Genomic DNA, 23,920 nt, shown 5'->3' with positions numbered 1-23,920 from the left:
TTAGAGAGTGCCCAGGACCTCATAAGTGCTCAATAAAGGCTCAAAGAATTTTAACTTCATTAAAATGTAAAAGAAAAGAAAGAAAGTTAGTCGCTCAGTTGTGGCTGTCTGTCTGAGAGCCCATGGACTCTAGCCCACCAGGCTCCTCTGACCATGGAATTCTCCAGGAGGGAATACTGGGGTGGGTAGCCATTCCCTTCTCCAGGGGATCTTCCCCACCCAGGGATTGAACCTGAGTCTCCTGCATTGCAGGCAGATTCTTCACTGTCTGAGCCAGCAGGGAAACCCTCATTGTAAACACCTCGTCGAACCATCTTAAGGACCTCACCATTCCGTTATGACTTAGATATTGTCTGAAATGTGTTCCACAGTGTTTGTCAAGAGGGTGAGAAGGCATCAGGAGTGCTTCACCCCATATTTACTGCAGCACACGAGGGTACCAAGCAGCCTAGAGTGCTGAGGGCTGAGGGCTGTGGAGGAACTGAGAAGCCTGGGGGGACAAGCAAGGAGAAAGAAACAGCACATACCGTGGCTCCCACACTCCATGTTTCTGCACCCCCGCTGGTCCCAACAGGAAGTCGTGTTATCAGAACCCAGACTGTTTAAGTCCTGCCCCACTCCATTGCCTCCAAAGAAGTTCACAGGAATACAGCTCCAGAGCCATGCCGTTCACTCCTGTAGAGAGAGAGCTCTAGTTTTAGAATCAGACAGTTTAAGAGCTGAGACTTTTACTGTTAATATGATATGGACCTGTTTGTTTATTTCTCCTAACCTTAAATTCTTTATCAGTAAGGTAGGCATAATAATACCTAATTTTGTTTTTGTGAAAATTACATGAAATAATACATGTAGTTTTCTTGGCCCATGGTCTCACACACTAAGGGCTCTAACTAAAAGAAACATTGCTGATATTGCTGTTATTTTTTTATATAACCAGTGAAATCTAGTTCTCCATAGCCTCAAAACATCTAGGGAGGTGGTTTGAGACCAAGACATCTGCAAATGGGATTCTTTTAAGATATAGCATGCTTCCCACTTCATCCAAAATTATGGCCTGATTCCCTCAGTCAGTCGTTTTTAACCTTGTCTATGCGAACTGAACAGAACTGATACATTTGAATTGTATGGAGAGCTTTAAAAAATGCTAATCCAGGCTACAACCCAGACTAATTACTTCAGAATATCTGAATATATTAAGATATAGTTTATGTGCAATTATATACACCCATTTTATGTGTATAGTTCTGTGAAATTTGACAAGTTGGTATACTTATGTAACTACCACCACTTGGCCTATTTTAAAGTTTTGTATAAATGGAATCATAGCTTTGATACTTTGTATATCTGGCTTCCTTTGCTCTGCATGTTTTGAGAGGCAGTCAATTTATTGAATGTATTTGTGATTGCCTCATAATATTCCATCACATGGATTTATAACAATTTACTTATGCATTTACCAATTGATGGACATTTGAGTTGTTCCCAGCTTGGAGCTGTTATGAATAAAGTGTTTATGATCATTCATAGGCAAGCTTTCATGTAGACATGTTTTAAATTTTCTTAGGTAAATACCTATGATTGGAATTGTGGTACAACGCGGTTTTAAAGCTTGACCTGTTTTTATAGATCTCAAGGTCCTTCATGTGCAGCCCGTGACATGTTGGAGCACTCCTGGATGGGTGTGTGTGGTAGAAGACAGGTGTGGCAATTTTGACCATCCTGATGTCACTCACTGTTAGCAGTCACAAGATCCCCAAATCTTCCTTAGTGGTTTCACCAGCTGCTAAGCTGTCTTCTGTGACTTGATATGACAGAGGGCTGCTGCATGAGTTCATGAGATGTTTTAAAACAAAGCTGATTTATTCAGCAGTGTTTTTTAAGCATACACCTAATACCAAATAAAGGGAACACAGAAATGACCATAACAGCTCCTGCCTTTGGGGAACTTGGATGACCAAGATGAAGTAAGCAAGTACAGTATTTTCTACCAGATGTTATGGCATAGTTTGAAGAACATCATAGAAACTGCCTGTTAATTAAAACATTCTATTGAATAGCCCAACCTTCCTTGTTATGCAGCTAATGCCTTTGGCAAAGTTCAGAATCTGCTCCATTTTACTATGTAAGTGTTGTTAGCAGCCTGCCTCTGTTCCTTTGTTGTTGTTCAGTCACTAAGTCGTGTCCAGCTCTTTGCCACCCCATGGCTGCAGCAGACCAGGCTTCCCTCTCCTGCACCCTGTCATCCTGCTTTCGATCTTTCCCAGCATCAGGGTCTTTTCAATGAGTCGGCTCTTCCCTTAAGATGGCCAGAGTATTGGAGCTTCAGCTTCAGCATCAGTCCTTCCAATGAATATTCAGGCTTGATTTCCTTTGGGATTGACTGGTTTGATCTCCTTACTGCCCAAGAGACTCTCAAGAGTCTTCTCCAATACTACGATTCAAAAACATCAATTCTTTAACGCTCAGCCTTCCCTGTGGTCCACCTCTCACATCCATGCATGATTACTGGAAAAACCATAGCTTTTAAAGATATTTATTTATTTATTTATTAACTGAAGGATAAATGCTTTACATAATTTTGTTGTTTTCTGTTAAACATCAACATGAATCAGCCATAGGGTGGCTCAGATGGCAAAACCAAAAAACTGACTATACGGACCTTTGTCAGCAGTGATGTCTCTGCTTTTTAATACACTGTCTAGGTTTGTCAGGGTTTTCCTTCTGAGGAGTAAGCGTCTTTTAATTTCACAGCTGCACTGTCCTCAGTGATTTTGTTCCTTTGGATTTCTTTTTTTTTAACCATAAGCACAAAAAGAGGTGCTCTGACTTATGATCTTTCTGGTTAATTAGACGTAAGTATTAAAGTATATATGTGAAATTAAAATGCCAACATTAAAGAATTAAGCTGCTGATGTGCCTCTGTTGGGACAAGTTATCTAGATAGGATTTGGACAGAATGAGGGCAGCTACTGGACATCAATCAAATAAAGTTTAATCCAGGTCCTTCTTTTTTTTTCTTCTGCTTTTATTGCAGTATAATGGACATGTAGCACTGCATAAGTTTAAAGTGTACAGAATAACGATTTGACTTATATACATCACGAAATGATTATCACAGTAAGTTTAGTGAGCATTCATCATCTCCATGTGGGAACAACATTAAAGAAATTTAAAATTTTTTAACTCAAAGAGTTAAAATGGAAATAATTGGACAAGAGAGAAGAAGCGGGAGGACCAGAACCCACTGGCACCATGGATGGCTCTGTCGGGCTTTCAAGGCTTTGGCCAGGGCTGAGCAGCAACTGCCTTCAGTCTGTTGGCAGCTCCGGTGTTTCGCTAACAGGTTCTAGGCCAGATCCACACGCTGTTCATCCACTCAGTCTTAAAGAGTTACACCTAGTCTGGCTTCCTAGCCCAAGAGATTTTGTCCTCCTCCTCCTCCTCCCAGGACCCTTCTCTTGGATTCTGCAGGGAATAAGTGGCCTTTACAAGGGATGTGCTCTCATAAGGTATTGGAACATTCCTCAGAACCCTAGCTCTTGCTTTCCCCTCTGTTCATCCTTAAAATGTAGGTATCTTTTGACTCCGAAATCCAACTTCTGGGAATCTCTCCTGCACACATCACACGGGCATGTAGGAGCAAGTGTGTACATTGATCCTTGTTAGTAATAGTGAAAAATAAGTCTAAATGTCTAACGGCGATGCTTAATTTAATCATAGTGTATATGTAGTATGAAATACAGCTCCTAGAAACAATGAGGTAGATTTGTGTTTGTGTCTGTGATATGTTGAGGGGAAAAAAGAGTGTGGGACCAATAAGTAGGAAATGCTCCTATTTAAATTTTTTTTCAGAAATGAGTCATCTTGAGTAGTGGGGAGGTAGGAGGTGGGAGGCAGGGAGTTCCTCTGCTTAAAGGTCTATAGGATGCATTTGTCAAACTGTTAAGAGTGGTTGCCCCTGGGGAAATAGATCATAATTGAGAATAAAATTGAAACAGAGAAGCTTTCACTTTTTAATTTTGAATATGTCTGATAAGTTGTAAAACAAGCATATATTTGTAAATTTTTTTAAAGCATCCTCCTTTTGGCTTCTGCCTCCTTCTGTGTTGGGGGTCGGGGTCCCAACCTGGGAGCTTCAAAATCTGGCTCCAATGCAAAGACAGGCTTAGGTTCTAAGAAGAGTTCTCTAGTAGCAACACCACATATCTGGCGAAATTCTTATTTACCAGAGGTAAAGAAAAGGAAGTGGTAAATGAGACACTAGCAGATGAGGCGTAAAGAACTTTATCATACCCACTAACTAAAATCTGCAAGGTGGCTTGCCACTTTGACTAGTTATTTTAAGCATCTGCCTTTTATTTAAAAGAACTTGACATCATGGGCCTCAGTTATTATTCAGCTCGTACAGAATGTGTTGAAATCATCAGAAATCAAATATTAATGTAGTGGAAGATGCTTGCCGTGGAATGCAAGTCACACTCCACTCCTGCTTCCTAAGGAGATTGTAGGGACTTGTCCTGAGGGGACTGTACCACCAGTTGTTTTGTCCCTGGAAAAAAAAAAGAAAGGATAGAGAAGGGGAAGTGAGGAAGATGGTTATACAAGGTGATCCCCAAATCTTAAAGTATCTCATTGCTCTGTAAGCTTTATGACCACAGTAACAATCCCATTTTAATGGGTAAGCTCAAAAGCTGTATTTCCACCCAAAAGATACTTGAGCTGATAAAATGATTCCAATGTGACACAACCAGCCTAAATTCTTAGGGTAACGTGGTTCATGTCTGATTTATTGAAATATATCTCCTTTACTTGGTGTTCTAATATTTCCCTGATAGTCTCTTTTCTGTTTTCTCTTAAAATCAGGTTGAAGAACTACAGCCTGGGTTTTCTAAGTCCAATTACATGTTCATGGCCAAGGTAATGAAGAACACTTTTCTAAGATCACTTTGAATCCATTGCACAAAAATGCGCTGCCCTTCATATTATTGTTTTCATTTCTAGTGTTATGCCGATCTTAATCAAATCGACAATGCTGTGAAGTTCTGTAATTTGGCGATGTTGCTTCCGTGTATCACCAAAGAGGTAAGTCCACACAGTAACCAGGAGCACTATTTACTTTATTAGCACAATTCCAGCCTCAACTACGAGCAAGTGGCGTAGATACATCTGGAGTTTTTCTCTATCCTAAAAGATTTTAACTTGGATTTAACATGTACTATGAAGTTTTAAAAGCTGCTATAGATAACCCTTCACCAGGAGACCCCTTGTATCTTTAATAGCCGTGAAAATCAGTTGTGAGCTAGCAGTTAAGATATGGTGATGCTCGTTGGGTGTTACACAGCGGGGAGTAAGACAAGTCCCAGAGGAAGGATGGAGGAAGGTGTAATTCTGCAGAGCTGGTGATTACACTGGGGGAGGCAGCAAGCAAGCTAGACAGGCCACCCCCCCGACAGCAGGAGGAGGGTCCATGCAGTGGCCACCATCAGTCCCCAGTGCACAGCAGGCTGTGACTGTCCAAGGCCGTGGAGAGAACTAAAAACACGTACTAACATTTTCTCGGTCTTTGAACCCCGTTAATGAAAAAGAAGCAGTCATATTACTTCTTGCCTCTTTTCCCACTAATTCAGAATTCTGGATGTGCTCTAAGTTTTAAGAATTTCACAGTGTTAACAGCTCAGTCTGTGTTCCTGTATACAGGTATTGTGGGAACAAAAAGAAATAGATAAATGTTTTCCTGTTCCCATCTCATGTGCTGGGCTGGGCTCATTGAACTCTTTGTGACCCTTTGGCCAGGCTCCTCTGTCCGTGGGATTTTTCAGGCAAGAATACTGGCTTGGGTTGCCATTTCCTTCTCTAGGGGGATCTTCCTGACCCAGGGATCAAACTTGTGCCTTTTGTGTCTCCTGCGTAGGCAGGCGGATTCTTACCACTGAGCCACCTGGAAAGGAAACAGCCCTCCTTCTCCAGAAGACAGGTTGTGTAACTTTTTCAGCAGAAAACAGGTTTTGTACCCCCAGGTTGCCTGCTCCTTTTTAGTGGTCGGGACCCTATTGTCTTTCACATCTCTCCTGAGCAATGCCAGTTTGGGTTACATGCAGTCATTTTAAACTAAGTGTCTATGCATTCTTATTAGAAAGTTAAAATGAAAGTTGCTCAGTCATGTCCGACTCTTTGCAACCCCATGGATTATACAGTCCATGGAATTCTCCTGGCCAGAATACTAGAGTGGGTAGCCATTCCCTTCTCCAGGGGAATCTTCCCAACCCAGGGATCAAACCCAAGTCCCCCACATTGCAGGTGAGTCTTTACCAACTAAGCCACCAGGGAAGCCTATGCATTCTTATTAGAGTACAAAATTAAAATGCGATATGGTAATTTAATATGATAATACCTGGTGTGAAATGCAAGTATCTATGCATGACATTTAGGGCTCTCACAAGAGGGCCAAATTAATGAGCTTTAGGGTTTGAGCCTTGGTTGCTAAGTCTTATCTCCCTTTCCTTCTCCCTGCCAGCCAAACCTATCCTCCATGGCTTCAAATGCTACATACCTACCAGGGATCCTCAAGTGTGTGTCTCTAGACCTCTCCTCTGGGTCTAGACCTGATTATCCAATGTCCTGCTTGACATCTCCGCTTGGATGACTCACAGACATCTCAGACTCAACTCATCGTTAGGCCTTTGCATCCACTCTTCCTCCATCTGCCCCTCTTAGTAAACGGCACCTCCATCCCCATAACTAGGAAAGCTGGGAATGCTCTTTGACTCTTCCTTGTCTCTCAGCACCCCCAAACCAGATGTCTCCCCTGTCACCAAGTTCTCAGAGTTGTTCTAAAACATGCCTTGAGTCATCCAGGCATGCGTGTGTGCCCCCTCTCTCTCTCCCCATCTCAGTCTCCAGCCAGCCCTCCAAGCAGGGCACCATCCTCTTTCACCCGAGCTACAATCATGTAAACCTCCCAGCCAGTCTCATAGCCTCTTGCCCCTGCTCAGTCAATGCTGGCTCTCAGTGTCAGCCAAAGCCATAGATTAAGCATAAGCCTCACATGTCACTTCCTTGCTTGAACACACTTTGCTTTTAGGATGTAGTTCAGAATTTTTAGCACGCCTTTCAGGGCTGGCGCCGCTCAGCCTCTCAGGCTTCATAGTTCCCGTCTCTCCTCCTCTGCACTGTGCTCCTCCCGCCTTGCGCCCTTGTCATATGGTGTTCCCTCTTTCTGAAGCATTCCCTTACGAACCACCCCCCACTCCCTTCATCCTTCAAGCCTCACCATAAACGGCATTTCTTCAGGCAAGATTCCCCTGGCACTCTCAGGCAAGAAGGTACCTCATGCTTTTCCTTCTTGTCATTTGGCACAGTTGTGATTCTATAGTTATTTGCGTGGTTGTTCCATGAAAGTAGCAACTAGGTGGTTTTCATTCATCGCTCTCTTCCTGGTGCCAAATACAGCGCCTGGCATATAACAAGGACTCCATAAGTATTGGTAGGAAGCCTCCAAAGACTAATACCATACAAAAGAAAAAGAATAGTGCTAATAAGTAATACTAAATAGCTACGCTGTGCTGAGTCACTCAGTTTTGTCCGACTCTTTGCGACCCCATGGACTGTAGCCTCCCGGGCTTCTCTGTCCATGAGGATTCTCCAGGCAAGAACACTGGAATGGGTTGCCATGCCCTCCTCCAGAGGATCTTCCCAACCCAGGAATCGAACCCAAGTCTTTCACATTGCAGGCAGATTCTTTCCTTTCTGAGCCACCAGAGAAGTCCAAGAATACTGGAATGGGTAGCCTATCCCTTCTCCAGGGGAGCTTCCCTACCCAGGAATCGAACCCAGGTCTTCCACATTGCAGGCAGATTCTTTACCGTCTAAACCACCAGGGAAGCCCAAGAATACTGGAGTGGGTGGCCTATTCCTTCTCCAGGGAATCTTCTCCATCCAGGAATCAAACCAGGGTCTCCTGCATTGCAGGTAGGTTCTTTACCAGCTGAGCTAGTAATAAATGTAGCTAAGAAAGCTGGGCCATGTGGAACTATTTATGTAATAAGCAAAACAGTATTAGCAAATATTTCCCACATTACTTTTTTTTTCTTATAATTTATATTCCTAGTTTTTGGTTTTTTTTAAACGTTGTTCAGATACTGTCAGGAATATCTCAATTTCTTTTTCAGTTAGAAACTCGAATGAGGCAAGTTATCTGTAGTATCCACTTTCTGTGAAGGTTTTCTAAGTTGAAGTATATCACATCAGTGATTTTGCTGACCCAGTTATTTCCTTCCAACATATCTAGCTTTGGCATTCGTTACAACAAAGGCAGCTCAGCCGTTGGTTTTCTCTCCCTTTTGTGAACTTGCATAGCATCTGTGCTTCTTTCCATGGCACTCGTACCCTCTTCTTGGCATCACAGTTATTTGTGAAATGACTTCTGTCCTGATCAAGGAGCCTGGAGCTCGTCACACAGCACTTAATATTGGGACTGTCAGCCCTTGGGCCTCTAGAGCCCAGATTCGTGCATGTAAGCTGCTTTATGTTTCCAGAATCTGAAATTACGGTATTTTATTATTCATGTGGACTTTTCTTGACCCTAGAAAGGTAATGTCAGGTCCTGGGAAGCATTCCTTCTTTTAAAATAGAAGTGATTCCTGTGTCTGAGACAATGTGAGAATGATCACTGAGTGAAATAATGATGACCTCAGTGGCCTGAAAGTTGTTTGCCCAGAGGAAGTGTCCAAGTTATTGGCTCAGAGCAACCTGAGAAAGCTCAAATGTGAAAAAACATTGTGTAAGATTTGTGTTTCAGTGAGGGATGTGCTAATTCAGTAAAGAAAAAAAAACCACTTTAAAAATGTTATAAAACTTTGAAATGACATTCATTGCTCCTCTAAGACAAACTCTTTTTGGACGATAAATACAATGTACCAGAAACAACTACAGAAAGAATATGCCTCTGGGAGTGTAGAAATCAAAGCAAGTGATATTGTTGTCTTTGAAATTACTTGTAATTTAAAGTCCTGGGCTTTATTTACAACCTGTTCTACAGATTGATAATCATCACTTTCCTTAGTAACCACTCTTAGTAAAAGAAAAAAATCCTAAATTTATTTTGTTTTTGGCTGTACCACTCGGCTTGTGGGATCTTAGTTCCCCAACCAGGGATTGAACCCAGAGCCCTGGCAGTGGAAGCACTGATTCTAACCACTGGGCCATCAGAGACTTCCCTAAAATCCTAATTCTACTTTAAATATCTTCAGTTCTAAGTTCTGTTTTAATTAAGATCTCATATTTGATTGTCCTAGTTAAGACTATCCATTTTTCAGATAAGTTTAGAAAGCATAGTCAGTCCCCAGCTCTTAACCTATCTTCCTGTTGTAGGGAATCCAGCAATGTTGTCCAGGGTCTCATTTGTTAGAAATTTGTATTTGCCTATTTTTTTCTCATTTAAATGTATTTCTTGTACATTATCTTCTGTGCTGTTCTTGCCTGGAGAATATATTCTTCCTGTATACTAAGAAATTTTTTTTGATAAAGCCATTTTGGAGTGGATACTTTCCCACTCTCTGAACAGACATTTCCTGAATTGTAGGTAGGAAGTGTTACTCTGTTTACATACTCCAATTTGCACTCCTTGTCTCTTACCTTCTGTTTATCTGCATTCAAAATATATTATTTCTAAAATATACATATATATATTATTTCTTACGCTTTCTCAGTATCTAATGGCCTTAGCTATATAAAAAACACCTTAAAGAAGTTTTTTAGCCTTCCTTGTAATTAATTTTTTTTAATATGATGTCTTAAAAAAAAAAAGAAACTCATGACTCGATGGACATGAGTTTGAGTAAGCTCCGGGAGTTGGTGATGGACAAGGAAGCCTGGTGTGCTGCCATCCATGGGGTCACAAAGAGTCAGACACGACTGAGCAACTGAACTTAACTGTAATTAACTTAATTTTCTTAAAATAACTGTATATAGCATATAGCATCAGTTGGGATCAGTCATTTTTAACCAGTATGCAGTCTAGTAAAGTTGATGTCTGATAAATCATTATTCAAATGCCCAGAGTATAATGGCTTAATATAAGTCTCTCTCTTATTTATCTGAAGTCTTTAGTGGACAGTATTGATGTATTTTCTCAAAATGTAATATTTTCCGACACTTTCAGATCAAATAAATCTGTATTTTTAAATGTGTGTGCTTGAGTAAGTGAAAAAAATTACCTTTACTCGTTTATATTGCAAATACGGTGCTGCTCTGTCCGAGGCTTGGGATACAGTGAGAAATAAAGCAGATCCTGTCTTTGCCACCATGAATTCTACAGTCTGAGGCAGGCACTGAACAAGTAATAGCAATAAAGTATGATGAGGGTAATGGAGATGAAAGCACCGAGTTTATGAGAAAATAAAACTGGGACTGCAACCTGAACCAGGGGCTAAGAAAAGCCTTCTTGAGGTTCTGACGGGTAACTGAGATTCTGAGGAAATTAGAATTTAAACCCAGTCGTTTAAATCTTTAAAACTTTCTTGGATGTGGGAGGCTTGTTAAAAATATGAATTCCTGGCCTTTTAATAGAAAAAAGTGCCAAGCTGCAGAGGGTGGTGACAGCAACCTCGCTATCAATGTGACTCACTCTGTCCACTAGGGTCTGCTCTGCTGGCCTAGCGCTCCGATGGTCCCTGGGTGAGAGAACAGAGGAGGACACGTGGTGGCTGAGTTCTTGGCATTGCAGCCACAGGAGATGAGGACCTTTGAGGACAAGACTGTGGACTTAGGGAGAGTGGGCCTGCTGGACCCATCTCAGAGGAAACCATACAGAGACATGACTGATGGAAAACATCAGTCGTAGGATCTGCCTGGGGGTTGAGCTCTGAAAATCAGATGTGCCTGCCCACTTGGTTCAAGGGGAAGAGCTAGAGCTGGGGAGGGAGAGGACTTGCCCACTGCCAGAGTCTAGGCTGAAAAGTCGTAAAAGCTAGGACCTAACTTCCATGCAGAATATCTGTAGGAAGAAGCCACCTAGTGTCAGGGTTCAGTTCAGTTCAGTCGCTCAGTTGTATCCGACTCTTTGCCACCTCATGGACTGCAGCCCGCCAGGCCTCCCTATCCATCACCAACTCCCGGAGTTTACATAAACTCATGTCCATTGAGCCAGTGATGCCATCCAACCATCTCATCCTCTGTTGTCCCCTTCTCCTCCCACCTTCAATCTTTCCCAACATCAGGGTCTTTTCAAATGAGTCAGCTCTTTGCATCAGGTGGCCAAAGTATTAAAGTTTCAGCTTCAACATCATGCCTTCCAATGAACACTCAGGACTGATCTCCTTCAGGATGGACTGGTTGGAACTCCTTGCAGTCCAAAGGACTCTCAAGAGTCTTCTCCAACACCACAGTTCAAAAGCATCAAATTCTTCAGCACTCAGCTTTCTTTATAGTCCAGCTCTCACATCCATACGTGACTGCTGGAAAAACCATAGCCTTGACTAGACGGACCTTTGTTGGCAAAGTAATGTCTCTGCTTTTGAATATGCTATCTAGGTTGGTCATAATTTTCCTTCCAAGGAGTAAGCGTCTTTTAATTTCATGGCTGCAATCACCATCTGTAGTGATTTTGGAGCCCCACCCCCAAAATAAAGTCTGCCACTGTTTCCGCATCTATTTGCCATAAAGGGATGGGACCAGATGCCATGATCGTTGTTTTCTGAATGTTGAGTTTAAGCCAACTTTTTCACTCTTCTCTTTCACTTTCATCAAGAGAGCTTTAGTTCTTCTTCACCTTCTGCCATAAAGGCGATGTCAATTGCATATCTGAGGTTATTGATATTTCTCCCAGCAATCTTGATTCCAGCTTGTGCTTCCTCCAGCCCAGCATTTCTCATGATGTATTCTGCATATAAGTTAAATAAGCACGGTGACAATATACAAGTTTGACGTACTCCTTTTCTTATTTGGAACCAGTCTATTGTTCCATGTCCAGTTCTAACTGTTGCTTCCTGACTTGCATATAGATTTCTCAAGAGGCAGGTCAAGTGTGCTGGTATTCCCATCTCTTGAAGAATTTTCCACAGTTTATTGTAATCCACACAGTCAAAGGCTTTGGCATAGTCAAGAAAGCAGAAATTGATGTTTTTCTGGAACTCTCTTGCTTTTTCCATGATCCAGCGGATGTTGGCAATTTGATCTCTGGCTCCCCTGCCTTTTCTAAAACCAGCTTGAACATGTGGAAGTTCACAGTTCACGTACTGCTGAAGCTTGGCTTGGAGAATTTTGAGCATTACTTTGCTAGTGTGTGAGATGAGTGCAATTGTCTGGTAGTTTGAGCATTCTTTGGCATTGCCTTTCTTTGGGATTGGAATGAAAATGGACCTTTTCCAGTCCTGTGGTCACTGCTGAGTTTTCCAGATTTGCTGGCATATCAAGTGCAGCACTTTCACAGCATCATCTTTTAGGATTTGAAATAGCTCAGCTGGGATTCCATCACCTCCACTAGCTTTGTTTGTAGAGATGCTCCCTAAGGCCCACTTGACTTCACATTCCAGGATGTCTGGCTCTAGGTGAGTGATCACACCATCATGATTATCTGGGTCGTGAAGATCTTTTTTGTACAGTTTTTCCATGTATTCTTGCCACCTTTTCTTAATATCTTCTACTTCTGTTAGGTCCATACCATTTCTGTCCTTTATTGAGCCCATCTTTGCATGAAATGTTCCCTTGGTATCTCTAATTTTCTTGAAGAGATCTCTAGTCTTTCCCCATCTATTGTTTTTCCCTATTTCTTTGCACTGATCACTGAAGAAGTCTGTCTTATCTTTCCTTGCTATTCTTTGGAACTCAGCATTCAAATGGATATATCTTTCCTTTTCTCCTTTGCTTTTTGCTTCTCTTCTTTTCTCAGCTATTTGTAAGGCCTCCTCAGACAGCCATTTTGCTTTTTTGTATTTCTTTTTCTTGGGGATGGTCTTGATCCCTGTCTCCTGTACAATGTCAGGAATCTGTCCTTAGTTCTTCAGGCACTCTATCAGATCTAATCCCTTAAAGATATTTTTCACCTCCACTGTCAGAGTAAATAGTTTGAATTTGAGGAAGAAAGGAGTAACCTGAACTCAAAACAATAACCTGGCTTCTTATAAGAGGACATTTGCATAAACATGGGCAAATAGCAAGTGCTTGAAGCATAATTAAGGCCTCAAAATTAATCAGATAGCTGTGCATTGAACATGCTTCAATACAAAGAAGACGTGTACCTGCAGGAGAATAACAGACCTTTTGAATGTAACCAGTGTTGCAAAGACTTTTAACTAAAGGTTATCACTGAATGATCAGCATATAATTCATATGTAAATCAATGAGTTGATGAATGGATGTGGGCCAACCTTTTACAGCCTCTCATCAGTAGCAGAAATTTCACACTGGAAAGGAGTTCTTTGAACATAATGAGAATGGGGAAGTATTCGCTCACAGCTCAGCAATAGCTTAACACGTTAGCTCACACTGAGGAGAAACCCTATAACAAACGTGGGGAACACTTTGGCCAGAGAGTTACCTTTTCTTCATACCAGAGAACTCACACCAGAGAGAATCCCTTTGTGATCATTATGGAAATACCTCCAGTAATAAGTCTGTCTTTGAAATGATATGAGTGAATTCACATTGCAGAGAAACTATGAATATCATCTATGTGGTAAAGCCTTTAGTTGATGCCCTAACCTTAGCTATCATAAAACAACGTACACCGGAGAGGAACCCTAGAGAGTGTGGAGGAATCTTCAGTCTCAGCACTAACGTTTGTAAACAGCAGAGAGCTCATAGAGGGGAGAAACCCTGCAGCCGTCAGCCAGCGCTCAAGCCTTACAGAAAACTCAGAGTCAAACAGGAAGGGAAGCAGCAAGTCTTTACCAGGAGGAGAAAGCCATTTGGAAACTACAAGACAGTTCATGTTGGAGAAGCAATAAGTGAAATAAACATGGGAAACCCATTGCTCATAAAGCAACGCTCCAGGACATGCAAAGATTTTCACTGTATCAGACACTCTAGTGTTATGAATGAAGTGATCATGCTTTAGTCAGCCTTCAAGTTCTTACACTTCAGAATTCCTCAGGCCTCAAGTCAATGTAGAAATGCCTTCATCTGGATTTTATATAAGAAAATTCATACTCGGGTCGGGGGGAACCTATCAAGCACCCTTTAGTACAAAATTCAACATATAATTAGACTTTTGCCAAATATATTACTGAAAATAATGCCATGTAAAGATGTAAAACTATGATGCATTCTTAGAAATGCTGAAGACAGATTTTGGTGAGATGTAATAAACAATGAGATTAATAAGAGTTGATGAAAAATCTAATACATGGGTATTTGTCTTTTAAAAATCATGAAATGGGGGCTTCCCTGGTGGCTCAGTGATAAAGAATTTGCCTGCCAGTACAGGAGACATCGGTTTGATCCCTGGTTGGGGAAAATCTCACATGCCATGGAACAGTTAATCCTGTGCTCCGCAATTACTGAGCCTGTGCTCCTGAATCGTGGAGCCTCAACTACTGAAGTCCCTGCGCCCTAGAGCCCAAGGTCTGCAACAAGAGACGCCACTGCAATAAGTCCGCGCGCCGCAGCTAGAGAGCAGCCCCCGCTCTCTGCGATTAGACAAAAGCCTGTGCAGCAACGAAGAGAGCAGCACAGCCAAAAAGTAAAGAATACATTTTTAAAAGGTCATGAAACATTGTGCTGAGTAATTGAGGTGTTTTCCTTTATTACATCACTGTTAATGGATTAATCGGTTTCCATTTTTTATACAGCTCTAAACATATTTACAAAGACTTGGCTTAATCAGACAACAACTTTTAATGTGACTGAAAAAATGAAACATATAAAAAATGTGTTCTCATTACTCTATTGTTGAAATACATACCTACTTGGCAAGGGTGAATGAAAACATGGACAATTATGCATACTTTATAAGTAATTCAAATATCCCAGGTGATACCAGTGTGGGTGGTATACACACCATATTTTATGAAATACTAGAGAACTAACAAAGGCTTGGAACTGGTAACTATGACGTGAAAAAGCACTATACAAGTGTATTGTTGTTTTTCAGTCACTCATTCGTGTCTGACTCTTTGCGATCCCGTGGACTGCAGCACACCAGGTTTCTCTGTCCTTCATTCACCATCTCCCAGAGTCTGCTCAAACTCATGTCCATTGAGTTGGTGATGCCATCCAACCATCTCATCCTCTGTCATGCCCTTCTCCTCCTGTCCTCAGTCTTTCCCAGCATCAGGGTCTTTTTCAGTGAGTCGGCTCTTCACATCAAAGTACTGGAACTTCAGCTTCAGCAAGTATAGTATGGCTGAAATGTTGAATTCTTGAGAGAGAGAAGAGATGGATAGGTAAATGACTCTCAAGGATAAGCAGTGTTTAGAGAATAAGATCCCTGTCTCAGAGATGGAGCAGTTTTAGGTCTGACACATCCCAGGGTGTGCTCATGGGGGAGGAAGGAAAGATGAAGAGGCACCCTTCTGCAAGGCTGGGATACGCAGACCATGGGAACAGTGAAGTCTCCAACAGTGGTGGGAGAACTCGGAGAGAGTGACCAAGGTGTCAAAGTCATCAAAAATAAAAGAGAGTGATCAGGAGTTTGTTAACAAATATGAGGAACTGTCGAGCGCAGTTACCCTCTGCCATTGGCCCCAACCACTCCCTCATTCTCTTCCTGAGCCCCCCTCAGAAATATTCTCTTAGCAAGTACCTTGCTGGTTATGCAAATATGACTTCAAAACAAGTCTCCTAACAGGAGTTCCAGGGATCTTTGTTTGGGAAAAGGGGGAGAAGTGAGAAGTTGACTCAGGGTAGAGAGAGCAGAGAAGAGCAGTATTGGGGTGAGTACCAAAGAGGATTAATGGTCTGAATGGGGTGCATTTTAGGCAGTGACAAGCATGACTGGAGGTGGTGGTTTTAGCTGGTGTTGTGTTTTGTTTTGTTTATTTTAGCTGAAAGGCACTGCCAGTGTCCTCTATCCATTTAAAAAAGAAAGGTAAATTAATTAAAGACTGGGGTGGAAGCCCTGGGAAGAAGGTAAAAAAAGGAAGGTGTGTGTGTGGTGTTACCAGTTGGATTGGGTAGGAATTAGAGGAATTCTTTGTGGTGCCTCCAGAGGGCAGATATTGCTAAGCCATGCTCTTAATTTTAAACCTTTTATTGTAGTTTGAGTATATTTATTTCTTTAGGCATTTAATTGAAACAGTTCTTTCATCTCCATCATTTATCTGTAAGAAATTGGTTCCTAGATTTGAGAAAATGTTACTGAGCTCTGGTAGCCAACTGCCTATTTAATAGGCACTTATTTAGAATCTTCTAGGTGCCAGGCACTGAGCTGGCCCTAGGATTACAAAGTTAACCTTGAATTGTGACTTTTCTGTAAGTTCTTTTTAATAATGCATCACTCACCTAGATTCATTAGCCCTATTTTCTCACAGTCTTCAAAAATACTGATTTGATAGAAGGTAGACTTCATCAGTCATTGCAATAGAATCACTGTATTAAAGCTTAGATTAAAACTATTGAAGAACTTCCAGTTTGTTAAAAAAAATATAGCCAACAACTGCTTCCAAAAACTGTCCGGTTTTTCCTCCTGTTTTCTTTAAATATGTTAAATACCTTAAACCCTTTCTGATAGGTGGTTGGTAAGTGTCTGTCAAACACAAAAAATGCATAGGAGCACCCTACCATCTGAATTTATTTCCACTCTTCATAACTTCCACACTTGTTTTAAGGAAATAATAACACACATAGAGTCCTATAAAACACACTCAGTTCAGTTCAGTCACTCAGTCGTGTCCGACTCTCTGCGACCCCATGAATTGCAGCACACCAGGCCTCCCTGTCCATCACCAACTCCCAGAGTTCACCCAAACTCATGTCCATCGAGTAGGTGATGCCATCCAGCCATCTCATCCTCTGTCGTCCCCTTCTCCTCCTGCCCCCAATCCCTCCTAGCATTAGGGTCTTTTCCAATGAGTCAGCTCTTCGCATGAGGTGGCCAAAGTACTAGAGTTTCAGCTTCAGCATCAGTCCTTCCAGTGAACACCCAGGACTGGTCTCCTTTAGGATGGACTAGTTGGATCTCCAGATTTTAAATCTTAAATTACCTGATAAAAAAATAGGTAGTTTGGATCTTACCATGGAATCTTGTCTGGATCTTACAGAGGAATCTCAGAGTTGTTCAAATTCTGCTGCTAGGTAGGACTCAGACCTTTTCCACGTTATAGTTGAAGAAGAAAACAATGTTATCATTAACACCGTGATGGATCCAGTGTGTCAGCTTACGCAGAAAGGGCTCTGCTTCCTGTATCTACCACCCCAGACCGCCTGGAGAAAGAGCCTGGAAATAGCTCTCTGTATAACTTACATTCTCAGAGATCCAAATCATGCCTGGTGCTAAGACATGCACAGTTTTCTTTGTGATGGTCTTTCAAAAAGTAACCCTTGTTCAACAAGTCTGTTTCAAAGTACCTAGAGTATCAGGATGAAGTGTGAAATTTTATTGTGTATTTGTATTTTCTTTAAAGGATGAAGATGCTCAGAAAGAGGTGAAAAAAATAAGCACTTCCTTGAAGAGGTAAATAAAAGAACTTGCTCTTCAACAAATCAGATGTGGTCTACTAAAAATTTAGTCAAAGTTGTGTTTTTTTATTATCCTGTTTTCCTTTTTGATGTAAGGGCAGTGTGCTCAGACCTGAAGGTAAAACCATGTTTCTGCAGGATGCATTCCGCTGGTAGCACTACAAAACTAATTATGTTATTTGGAGAAATCTATTTCCTATAATGTCACTACAAAATGATCTTTAAACATGTATGCTTTATATTTTTCCTATAAATAATGAACTATAGTCTTCAGAATATTTCCTTAAATAAAATACTAAAATCAATTCAATAAAATGAACTCTAGTGAGTGTTTTATTGCTGCCTTAATGGAGACTTTACAAAACAAAATAATTTTATTAATGTGGTAGGAAAAGGGGGGAAAGGCAAAGGACATAAACAAGTTGTTGATAAGAGAAAACAAAAGGGGAACTATAACTAGTAATTTTTAAAATGTGAAGAAAATTAGAATACTGTTTTACCATCAAAATAGCAAGGACTTTTTCCTTTAAAGAAACATTCAGTACTGACAATGATGCCGCAAGGTGGACCGTTATCATACACTGCTGCTGGGAGAGCATTTTGACCAAATATTTGGTAAAATTTAACCAGAGCCTTAAAAATATATAAACTCTTTATCTCATCATTTTATTTTACAGAAAAAATCTTAAAGTGAAAAAGTACACTTACGCACAAATGTTCATAATAGCATTCTTTTTTACAGTAAAACCCTATGTGTAACAGTAATAATCCAGTCAATCCTAAAGGAAATCAGTCCTGAATATTCATTGAAGGACTGATGCTGAAGCTGAAACTCCAATACTTTCGCCATCTGATGTGAAGAACTGACTCCTTGGAAAAGACTCTGATGCTGGGAAGGATTGAAAGCAAGAGGAGAAGGGGATGACAGAGAATGAGATGATTGGATGGCATCACCAACTTGATGAACATGAGTTTGAGCAAGCTCCGAGGGTTGATGATGGACAAGGAAACCTGGCGTGCTGCAGTCCATGGAGTCACAAAGAGTTGGACACAACTGAGCAACTGAACTGAACAGTAATAAAGCAGTTAACCATATTAGAATATAACTACAATAGAATATTTTTGAGATTAAAAATAATTTCAAAGATGACATATAGGGAAATGCACGGAGCATCTTAAGTTCAAGTACAAGACAATATATACACATGATCTCAACTCTATGAAAATGTGCATAGAAATTCATCTACTGAAAATGTTGATATTTCTGTGGAGTTGTGTTTTGTTTCTAATATTCCCCAATTTTTAATAGTTAAAAGGATTTTTCAGTTGAACTTAGCTAGCAGTAATCTATAGATTCCCCACTACCCTTTAACCAGCTTTATCCTGGAAATCAGGTAAAAAATTGCTGGTTTGCTATCCCAAATGCATGGACACACATGCACACTTGTACACTAAATTTCAAGCCTTGTTCTAGTGATACCAGTTCATCAAACTGAGCTAGTTTCTCCCTTTCATCTTTTATAACAGCCCATCAAGATACCTAAATCAGTCCAACTGATTCGTGCCCAAACTCTGACAACTAGTTTAACACTGAAAGTACTAGGTGAAGAGACAAGAGCTTTGCAGGTACACTTATGTCCACAAAGCCTACCTCTGGCTATCCCTATACAGCTAGGAGAATGCACAAGTTGAGACAGGTGATTGATTCTAGCAGCAGAAAATAATGTAGAATCAGTCACATTGTAAGCCTTGCTGGAGCAGCTCATTCAAGCAGTGCGTGCAAGTTGCTTTAGTTGTGTCCAGCTCTGCGACCCTACGGACTGTAGCCTGCCAGGCTCCTCGGTCCATGGGATTTCCCAGGCAAGAATACTGGAGTGGGTTGCCAGGCCCTCCTCCAGGGGCTCTTTCCAACCCAGGGATTGAACCTGTGTCTCTTATGTCTCCTGCATTGGCAGGTGGAATCTTTACCACTAGCGCCACCTGGGAAGCTAGCAGAAAGTGGTACAGAGACTTTGGCTAAGAATTATGAGAAACTACAAGAACACTCTTTAGTAATGGTAGGACTTGGGATCATAATTGAAACATAAAGCCTCACTTGTTTCAACAAAAGTCCTATTTGGTCCCTGTAGTCCATAATGCCTTCATTGGACAAATTGATGTCTCAATTGAGTAATGTTTCTGAATGAGGACTTGACCCAACAGGAGTGTAACTTCTCTGAAAGTTATTTGAATCTTGAAAATATTGTGAGTTTCTGCCACATTGGACAGATTTCTCAGTAGGATGTTGATGGAGGAAATCTCTGTCCTTATTGTGATAATACCATATCCTCTTCCAATTAACATCAGAGCCCTGCTGCCTGATCATGGCTAGTCTTCATCAGGTTTATAATCAAAGCATGTATGTGTGAAACCAGCTAAGGACAGTTTCCACATTAAATCCACCCTCCCCCCACTTTTAAAAGCGGAGTGGTATTTGTGGATGGCGGCCTTATATGTAGATTATTACACTTAAACTCCAGTGAATTTCATACAAAGTGAACCATTATCAACTCTTTCCTCTCTGTAGTTGCTCGCCACTCATTCTACTGACCTTGGAGTAGACAGACTAGCTGCAGAGAGTTTTTGAAATGATTTCTCCTGGTGGGTCACTAAGGCCAAGGCCTTGGTATACCCTCCACCACGAAGTACATGAACTCCTATACTTTCAAGAGACTTCATGTACAGCTTTGGAAAGGGGGAGTTCCAATCCAGAACATTTGAATGTGTTCAATTTCTGCACATAATAAGAGGCATAATTTCTCATAAAACATTCATGTAACTCAGTGTTCTGCTAAAATTTTAACAATTGTCATGTCTGGGTAAACTACCACATTATCTTTCTTACTAAGTACTAAATACCCTTCACGGTAAATGAAAATCTTTGTTGTGCCTGAAAGTTGTCAAAAAGGTTTTCACTTCACCTTTTTATACTTTTAAATTATAAAAAGCTGTATTAGGTGGATGGGACCATAGATCTTCTGGACCTGCTTTTTCATTTTACCAGTAAACAGTTTTAGCTCTGATACATAAGCAATACGGACAGGGTCAGAAAATTGGTGAGTGGCTGAGTCAGGACCAGGTTCCAGGTCTCGGAATCTCATGCCTTCTGCACACTTCTTTGAGCTCAGGGCCTTTTCCATTGAACTGAGTGAAGTCCAGTGTGTTTGGTGTTGATGGTGGGAAGAGGGAAGTGGGAGGGAGGGAAAGAGTTCTGAAAATGGTAACATTTGCATGGTTTTACCTGTTCTGAGTGTTTTCCCTGTGTTAGTTCATTTCATCCTCACAGCAGCCCTACTAAAAACAGTTTTAAACACAGCCCATTTACAGATGGGGGATCTGAAGCATGGGGTATTATTTTTATTGAAGGATAATTGCTTTACAGTGTTGTGTTGGTTTCTGCTTTGCAACAACGTGAATCAGCTGTAAGGTTACATATATAGCCTCCCTCTTGGGCCTCTCTCCCACTCTCTAGGTCATCACAGAGCCCCGAGCTGAGCTCCTGTGCCACACAGTTGCTTCCTGTTAGCGATCTATTCTACACAGGGTAGCGTATATATGTTAATGCTACTCTCTCAGTTCGCCCCACCCTCTCCTTCCCCCACTGTGTCCATAAGTCTGGGTGTCTATTCCTGCCCTACAGATAGCTTCATCAGTACCGTTTTTCTAGATACCATGCCTGACACAGTACTAGATCCAAACTGGGCAGCCAGCTCCAGAGTCCGAGCAGTGGTCTGAACCACTGAACTGAACTGACTCGATGGACCTTTGTTGGCAAAGTAATGTCTCTTCTTTTTAATATGCTGTCTAGGTGTGTGTTCAGTTCAGTTCAGTTCAGTCACTCAGTCATGTCTGACCCTTTGCGACACCATGAATCACAGCACGCCAGGCCTCCCTGTCCATCACCAACTCCCGGAGTTTACTCAGACTCACATCCATCGAGTCAGTGATGCCATCCAGCCATCTCATCCTCTGTTGTCCCCTTCTCCTCCTGCCCCCAATCCCTCCCAGCATCAGAGTCTTTTCCAATGAGTCAACTCTTCGCATGAGGTGGCCAAAGTACTGGAGTTTCAGCTTCAGCATCAGTCCTTCCAAAGAACACCCAGGGCTGATCTCCTTTAGTATGGACTGGTTGGATCTCCTTTCAGTCCAAGGGACTCTCAAGAGTTTTCTCCAACACCAGGTGTGTGTAACAGTAGTTTATCCCTTTTTATTCCTGACTGGCATTTGGTTACATATGCCACAGTACTGTTGCTGTTTTTCTCCATTCACCTGTTAATGAACATTTGGGCAGTTGCCAGTATTTGATTATTAGAAATATATCTGTGAATCTTCATATAAATTATTAAAATGGACATATGCTTTTGTTTCTCTTGGATAAACATTTAGGCAGAGAGTGGCTGAATTATATAGTAGATTTATATCTAGCATTTTTAAAAACTGTCAAACTGTTTTCCAAAGTATTATTTTACAGTCTCACCAGCAGTGTATGAAAGTTCCACTTTCTCTAGCTTCTTGACAACACTTGGTATGGTCTTTTTTTTTTTTTTTACTGAAGTGTAGTTGATTTACAATATTATATTAGTGTCAGGTATTCAACAGTAATTCAGTTACATAGTTTCCATTATAGATTATTACAGGATATTGAATACAGTTCCCTGTGTTGTACAATAGAGTCAGTCTTTTGCATTTTAGCTGCTATTCTGGGTACATAGTAACCTCTACTTGGGATTTTAATTTCCATTTCCCTAATAACAAATTATACTGAGCTTTTTTTCACGTGCTTATTTGCCATTCGTGTATCTTCTTTGATGAAATATCATTCAATTTTTTTTGCCCATTATTTTAACTGAGTTGCTGGTTTTCTTTTTGTTGAATTTTGAGAGTTTTTTAGGTATTCTGGATAGAAGTCTTTTATTAGATACAGATTTTGCCAATGTTTTCTCTCCCTGTGGCTTGTCTTCCCTAATAGTGTCTTTCACAAGACAAATGTGTTTCATTTTGATAAAACCATTTATATGTTAATGTATCTTGTTCTTGGTGCTGTATCTAAATATTTTGCCTAATCCAAGGTCATAAAGATTTTCTCCTATATTTTCTTCTAAAAGTTTTTTAATATTTGGTTTTACATTTAAATCTGTGACCTATTCTAGGTTAATTTTTGTATACGATCTGAGTTATGGATTGAAGTTCATTTGTTGTGTGAATGGATTTGCAATTGTTCCATCACCATCTGCTAAGAAAGTTGCTGTTTCTCCACTGAATTGCTTTTGCTCCTTTGTCAAAAATCAGTTTTTTGTATATATGTGGGTCTATTTATGCACTTTCCATTTTGTTCCACTGATCTATTATCAGTAATAATGCCAGTAGCACCCTCAGTTAGTTACTTTAGTTTTCTATTGTCTTGAAATCAGATATTCCTCCAAGCTTGTTCCTTTGCTAACGCTTTTTGACTACTCTAAGTTCTTTACATTTCCATATGAATTTTAGAATTCTTTTTCTTTCTTTTTTTTTTTTTTTTAGTTTCTACAAAAAAATCTACCTTGGATTTTGATTGACATTGTGTCAATTAATCTGTCTCCTCAACTCAAGGAGATGCACCCACTATGCACCATTGCCTGGAAACTCTCTCCAGACAGTGACCTGGGTCAATTGTAGGGCTTAACTTTGATTATTACCTGTGTCTTGGGAACCACTGTCCTGTTTTTCCTGCTGACCAATATCTTGAAAACAACTGATTCATATCCATTGTCCATGTTTTGGATTTTGAAAGACAGAAATTGTTAATTTGGCAAGTTGTAACTGTGGTACTTTCCAGACTCTAACGTACTGACTTTATTTTTTTAAAGAAGTTTCTATAACATTCTATGAAATAAAGCAAATTGAGCAATTGCACTATGAAATTAATTAATTGGACTTTGGTTAGAACCCTGAGATAATTTTTTTGTTTTTATATAGCATTCTTAAATTTTGGTCATAAAGTTTGCATATGAAGAATTAAATTGTCTCTTTCCTCCTTCTTAAATACTTTATATTTATATTTTCTAATTTAAATTGGGAAACCTGATTGGGAAAACAGTCTGCTGAAACGGCAGGTAGAAACGGCATTCATTAGAAATTATTAATGCCACATAACTCTGCCTCTGGCAGAGCCCTCATTGGACAACCAGCGCCTTCCAATCTGGCAGACAGTGCTGTAGTGTGAAAATCATCTGGTGCCTAACGCAGCCTGTTCTCATTTTTAAAAGGTACCAGTATGAAGATAGTGATT

The 23,920-nt window shown here is 40.7% G+C and overlaps 1 protein-coding gene across 1 annotated transcript in view; it reads left to right on the top strand.

Annotated features, from left to right (window-relative positions):
* Positions 1 to 23,651, top strand: part of RMDN2 (regulator of microtubule dynamics 2) — a 71,414-nt gene extending 47,763 nt beyond the window's left edge. The window contains exons 9-11 of the mRNA XM_004006014.6: positions 4,864 to 4,917; positions 5,002 to 5,082; positions 17,559 to 23,651. Coding sequence (XP_004006063.1) covers positions 4,864 to 4,917; positions 5,002 to 5,082; positions 17,559 to 17,612 — 189 coding nt within the window. The 3' untranslated portion in view covers positions 17,613 to 23,651. The remainder of the gene's footprint in view (positions 1 to 4,863; positions 4,918 to 5,001; positions 5,083 to 17,558) is intronic.
* Positions 23,652 to 23,920: the final 269 nt, after the last annotated feature.

Source organism: Ovis aries, chromosome 3 (assembly GCF_016772045.2).
Source record: "Ovis aries strain OAR_USU_Benz2616 breed Rambouillet chromosome 3, ARS-UI_Ramb_v3.0, whole genome shotgun sequence".
Classification (NCBI taxonomy): Eukaryota; Metazoa; Chordata; class Mammalia; order Artiodactyla; family Bovidae; genus Ovis; species Ovis aries.
The sequence above is the reverse complement of the archived record's forward strand: the minus strand, read 5'-3'. Positions and strand labels throughout refer to the sequence as shown.